Genomic DNA, 6,459 nt, shown 5'->3' with positions numbered 1-6,459 from the left:
GGATCCCCAGGGACAAATTCTTATTCATTCTTCATGTTTCAGTTCTGAGAGGTTCTTCCCAAGGTTGCCACTAGATAATACCACACCTTTGTGCTAACTAGAAAAAGGGTGATCTTCCGGGTAGGACGTTGTCCCATGCCGAGGCTCTAGGCCAAGTGGGTGGGATTTCAGTCCCCTGCTAGCCCTTCAACTGGGCATACTGGGTGTTTAATCATCCATGGTGACTCGTATCACTTCCAGTGGAACTACTAAGAACTACTAAGTAAAATGTACAGAATTTGCAGGTCTACCAGAAGTTCGGTAAAAGCCTTTTTTATTTTTATTTTTTTTATTTTTTTCTGAGACATTTCTGTATTCATCAAGCAAAATGACTTGTCCAAAGTTACTAAAAAACCAGGTGTCAAAGTCGGGTAGGTCTTGAAAATACTCAGACCTTCTTTAGTCCCGCCAAAGATACTCTTCCAAGCACAGAGCTGGAGGAAAAATTACCTCCCTCACTTTACCAAGAGGCAACTTTGTGCCCAAAAAGTCACAAAACTCGGGATCGCTGGGGGGCTCAGCCGTTGAGCACCTGCCTTGGGCCCAGGTGGCCCCGGGTCCGGGGATCGAGTCCTGCATGGGGCTCCCTGCAGGGAGCCTGTTTCTCTTTCTTCCCATGTCTCTGCCTCTGTGTGTGTTCCTCATGAATAAATAAATAAAATCTTAAAAAAAAAAAAGTCACAAAACTCTCTGATCAATTCATGTGCTCATTCCTTTGTCCCAGCAGTTTTCGGTCAGGTCCTCGGTTGCTCAAAGGAGAAGCCATACCTCTGGGATATTTTTCCAGATCCCTTTAGAGAAAGGTGCTCGCTTTGCTGGGGACCCTGACTTCTTTTTTTTTTTTTCTTTTTTCCTTTTTTAAAACTTACTTATTTATGAGACACACACACACACACACACACACACACACACACACCCGGCCCAGGATCACGCCCCAGGCCGAAGGCAGGTGCTAAACCGCTGGGCCATCCGGGCTGCCCCTTTTCTGTTTTTGGTTTTTCCTGGGCCCTGACTCCTGGTCAAGCAGAGCCTCAACTCCCTCCCCAGGCTCGCAGGGACAATGACCAGGAGAGGGGCCCTCTAGGGCAGCTCAGGTCACGGGGGAAACCAGCTGCTGTTGAGTCCTCTCTGCCGGGGCCGGGTTTCCGTTTCCTCTTTTTTTTTTTTTTTTTTTAAGATTTTATTTATTTATTAGAGACGCAGAGAGGGAGAGAGAGAGAGAGAGAGGCCGAGACCCGAGCGGAGGGAGGAGCCCGACGCGGGACTCGAACCCGGGTCCCAAGATCAGGCGGCGCTAACCGCGGAGCCCCGGGGCTGCCGGGTTTCCGCCGCCGCCAGCCCGCGCTGCTCGCGCCCGCCGCTGTCCGCCCGAGCCGGTTGCCAATAAAGTTGTTACAAAGTGACCTTGAGCGCGGGGCCCCCGCCCCGCCGCCCGCCTCCTCCATCCGGGTGCCGCGCCGCGGATAAGAGCCGCCCGCGCCTGCGCGCCCGCGCCGCTCCTTCGACCTCTGCCGCCGCCGCCGCCGCCGCCGCCGCCGGGAAGGTAAGCGGAGGGCGCGAGGGCCGGGCCGGGCCGGGCCGGGCGGAGCCGCGTCCGGGCGGGACCCCCTCCTTCCGCGGCCCCGGCGCGCCCCGGAGGCCCGGGAGGGCGCCGCGCCCTAAGCCCCTTGCCTCCGCCGCAGGGAAGCGGGACAGGAGCCCACGTCGCCGTCAGCCGGGCCCGCCAGCCGCGCCGCGCCGAGGACCGCACCATGTTGGCCTGCGCCAAGCTCGCCTGCGCCCCCGCTCTGGTGCGTACCCGGGCTCTGCGCGGCTCGCCCCCCGCCCGCCCGCCCTCCTCGTGGCCCGGGCAGCCCCCTCCCCGGGTGCGGCGGGGCCGCCGAGGCCTGCGGTCGGGCGCCGCCCGCTGGAGGTCAAGCCCTCGCGGCCCCGGTGCCCGCGGGCCCTCCCCGCTGCCCGCGCCGCGCGGTCGGGGGGCTCCCGGGAGGCGGGCGCCCGAGGCCTAGGCGTCCCCGCGCGTCCCCGCGCCCCGTCTGTAGGTCACACTGGCTGCTGCAGGGGGAGGGACTTCGCAGCCCCGCGGGGCGGAGGGCGGTGCCGGAGGAGCCCGGGGTCCAAGTCATGGAGGCTTTCGGGGAAGCGAGGGGCTGGGGGCATTTGTCTGACACATCAGGTCTCGGTTCCGAAGGGATTCTCCGTGACCTTAGCGCAGTGGACACTCAAGGGCAGCGACGCTGGGCTGCAGTGTGTCCTCGCTCAGACGTGTCCGCGACCGTTCTCACCCCATAGGGAGTCGCTTCAGCTGCTTTTTAGGTTTTATGATGGATGGACTTGGAGGAATGTCTCGGGAGCTGTGGGGCTCCTATGACCCGCTGGGCTGTTTTAAACGACCAGCTTATAGCAACTCTTGGTAAACCTGTTGCTCCCCTTAAACCTACCAGAGACGGTGCGGGGGTGCTCATTGCGGTTTTTCTGATCTGAATGGTGGCGTTACGGTAATTGAAATTTTAAAAATGCTTCCTTTTTAACCAGTTGCTTAGAAGTTTTGTTCGGGTTATTGCAGATAGATGAAGTAGCACCCTTTAAACTTTAATTTAGCAACTTTAAAATAAAAGTCTTTCGTGCACTGAAAATAACCAAACAGCCAAGATAGGAGAACATACAGAAGTCAGGAGCTTTCTGATAATTTTTTTTTTTTTTTTTTTTTTTTTGCTGGGCTTCTTTAGACCTCATGGTACAAAAGAGGGTTATTGAAATCTTATCTACTCTTAATATTTGGAATGTTTTTTTTTTTTCTTTAATAGATCCGAGCTGGATCCAGAGTTGCATACAGACCAATTTCTGCATCAGTGTTATATAGACCAGAGGCTAGGCCTGGAGAGGTAATAGCAGTAATAATAGAAATTAAGTAACCCCACCAAGTAAGTCTTATGGTTTTAATTAAAAGGGAGGAAACCTCACTAGTGAATGGTTTGAAGGCAGTCTTTTTCCACCCTTATATCCAAAAAATAGTGCAGAGGATAAGCCAATGAAAGAAACTTGGCTGAGTTGGCTAAGCAATACAGTCAGTATATAAATATATATATACATGTATATATGTATATATATGTATGTATTTATAGTCTTGAGTTACCTATATTTAAGATTATACTAGCTGCAGTTATTGAAAAGCCTACCTTATTAAAAAGCATATTCAAATACACTGTTTTCAACAACCTTAATGAGACATAAATTTTGTTAGACCTATTCTACGCTGCAATTATTCTAAGCTCTTGATTTTCCCATTGTGCCACACAGCCTCCCATTCAAAATCACAAAATAGAGAAGCAGTTAACATTTGACAGTATACTAATTAAAATAGCTGATTGTGATTACTGATTTAACCTTTGCCTTTATTTCCTTTTCTCTAGCGCTCTACTGTATTTAATGGGGCCCAGAATGGTGTGTCTCAGCGAATCCAAAGGGAGTTTCAGACCAGTGCAATCAGCAGAGACATTGATACTGCTGCCAAATTTATCGGTGCAGGTGCTGCAACAGTGGGAGTGGCTGGTTCTGGTGCTGGTATTGGAACAGTCTTTGGCAGCCTTATCATTGGTTATGCCAGGTACTTTCTATCACCAAATAAACTACTTTAAGAGCATGCTTAACATAGTTGGAAACTTAGAAAACTAGTGAAATAATAATAACTACTTTGTATTAAGTGCCCACTCTGTTTCTTGCCTTGTATTTTGAGGGTTTTACATGCATGATCTCACTTAACCCTCACAGTACCCCTTGGAGATATACTCCAGCTTATTTATGAAGAATGAGCAACACAGAAATTACACTGATTGCACAAGTAGCTAGTAAGTGTCAAATTTTAATTCTAACTTGAGAGTCTACACTTTAAATTATTAAGCTATATTAGGACTATAGTTAGCCACAGTCTTTAAAAGTATCAATTTCCATTTTATTTAAGACCTTATTTCTAAACTGTCGGATCTTAAGTAGTATAGAACATACTTTCACAGGAATAGCAAGTGCCTCTGAACCCTTCAAAATGGATGAGGACTAACCATTTATATTGACATACAGAAATCACTTCCTTACTTTTTCCCCCTATGATTAGGATTGAGGAGAAAGGAATATCAAACAGGCAGAAGCAAAAGAGATCTAGGCAAATACTTTTCCAGGACTTGCCAGTTTACAAAGATCTCATACTAGTAATTTGATTATTTTTTAACATTTACCAAACAATGGAATTCAAATAATATTTCAAAGTAACAATTACATGTGTTGTGTCTCTTTTAGAAACCCCTCGCTGAAGCAGCAGCTGTTTTCATATGCTATCCTGGGATTTGCCTTGTCTGAAGCTATGGGTCTCTTTTGTTTGATGGTTGCTTTCTTGATTTTGTTTGCCATGTAACAGAAATTACTGCTTGAAATGTTGGCATTCATATTAATTACGGATGTAATTCTGTGTATCTTACTGTGACTCCGTAAACTGTACTATTGGTGTCATGGAAATGTACATTATTTCCAAGGTCATTTCATTAAAGATGAAAACTTTAGTTTTTGCTGTTATTTGTACCTACCTAAAGTTAGATCATCACAAAGAAGAATATGCATTCAGGCAGATGCTGTACAAATCAGAGGAAACAACAGCAGTTGCCCTGTTATGAAAAAGAGCCAGTTTATATGAGATTTCTTTTATACAGTATTCTGCACATTGTAATTTGTAGGGCTTTGGTTACTTCTATAAAGAAGAAAAATATGTGAGTGTTTTCAGCTTCTGTGAGATACGATTAATTAAACTTAGATAGTTAAGATGGTTTTGTGTTTTTAAGGCCTAATAGGAATTTCGATACCTGGGAGCAGAATTACCTTCCAAGACCAACTTGGCTGGTCCTACACAGCTAAATCTAAAAATAAATCCTGTCAGCTTTTTAGGAATTGAAGCCTTGTTAGACTATGTTTCGGGTGGTTTTTGCTAATCAGTCTCAACATTAAGTAATTAAGTGTCTATAACAAAGTATTGAGTTTCTAGGAAGAAAATCTCATTAGCAGCTAGTTAACTATAAGTGGCAAAGTCAGGATCCAGATTCAGACCTTCCTTAATTCCAAAGCCCTTACTTCTTTATTTTCTATGTTTATGTAAAGCATGAAAAAGGAAAAGCTCATTTGGGAGAAATTTTATTTTTGAAAAGCACAAAATTGAAGCATAATCTTAGCGTTGTAGGCTTGAAAAGAGGAAAGGTATGCTGGGTATGGAGTAGATGAGGATAAAAGAAGTGCAGAGCAACAGTAAGAACCCAGCTCCAGGTAGTACCATAAATTTGTATTAAGTTTTGTGACCTAGTTTTATGACTCCTCAGCAATGTTAACACCAACTGATAGAGAATGGTGAGGGTTATCAAGACTGGTTACTGACAAAAAGAAATGACAGGTCAAAGGAGCTCTAAGCAGACAGCAAGCAAGCACATTTTTCAACAGCTAACCTATGAGCTTCAAACTCAGGAATGAGTAAAGCCACAATAGGAGGAGTGGTAAGTTGGAATAAAAGAGAGAGTTCAAGGGTATTTGTGGGAAGCACCAGAAAGAGAGATTCCCACCTAGACAACAATTGTACTGTCCAAATCTATTTTAAGTATATTGGGACTCTATCGAAGGCTTGTAACTTCCAGAAGAAGGCTTGAACTGTAAATTGGGGTTAATGTAATTTCAGGTCTTCATAGAATAGCAGCTGCCACCCCTCAGCCGTAGGCCCAGGGCAGGCTGCTATGCACATCTTCCTGGAGCAGCTTCATACAGCTTTCTGGAGCCAGGGTAAGCAAAAAGAACCATGTCCTCCAAATGCTGGTTATCAATGCTTTGATCACTGATTGCTACTTCTGATTACAGGAGTGTAGATAAAGAGGAGAGTGGCCATTGTTGCAACCGCCTTCCCCTATAGCTGAAGTGACTTCAGGGAAAGGCATCCATTTCCCCCTTTTTTCTTTTTCCCCTTTTGGGGAACTGGATGCTAAAGACTAGGACATTTAAAAGTAACTGCATAGGGGATCCCTGGGTGGCGCAGCGGTTTAGCACCTGCCTTTGGCCCAGGGCGTGATCCTGGAAACACGGGATCGAATCCCACGTCGGGCTCCCGGTGCATGGAGCCTGCTTCTCCCTCTGCTTGTGTCTCTGCCTCTCTCTCTCTCTCTCTCTCTCTCTCTCTCTCTCTCTGTGTGACTATCATAAATAAATTAAAAAAATAAATTAAAAAATAAATAAATAAAATAAAAGTAACTGCATATATACTGGGAAAATTTGAAAGTGACCACTCATACCTAAGAAAAGGCTCAGAAAAGACCTGAAAAAATATTAAGTTTAAATATCAACTAATCCTTGATACAGAGACAGTGTACAACCAAAAAATAATAATAAAATAAAAAATAAATC

At 45.9% G+C, this 6,459-nt stretch overlaps 1 protein-coding gene across 1 annotated transcript; it reads left to right on the top strand.

Moving 5' to 3' along the window:
- The first annotated feature begins 1,516 nt into the window (after positions 1 to 1,516).
- Positions 1,517 to 4,589, top strand: ATP5MC3 (ATP synthase membrane subunit c locus 3). Its single transcript, XM_041773742.1, has 5 exons — positions 1,517 to 1,582; positions 1,722 to 1,829; positions 2,844 to 2,921; positions 3,450 to 3,643; positions 4,330 to 4,589. Exons 2-5 carry the CDS (start codon positions 1,791 to 1,793, stop codon positions 4,442 to 4,444), a joined length of 426 nt encoding a protein of 141 aa, XP_041629676.1. The 5' UTR covers positions 1,517 to 1,582; positions 1,722 to 1,790; the 3' UTR covers positions 4,445 to 4,589.
- Positions 4,590 to 6,459: the final 1,870 nt, after the last annotated feature.

The sequence above is a fragment of the Vulpes lagopus genome, chromosome 11 (genome assembly GCF_018345385.1).
Source record: "Vulpes lagopus strain Blue_001 chromosome 11, ASM1834538v1, whole genome shotgun sequence".
NCBI lineage: Eukaryota > Metazoa > Chordata > Mammalia > Carnivora > Canidae > Vulpes > Vulpes lagopus.
Note: the sequence above shows the minus strand (reverse complement) of the source record. Positions and strands in the feature narration are given on the sequence as shown.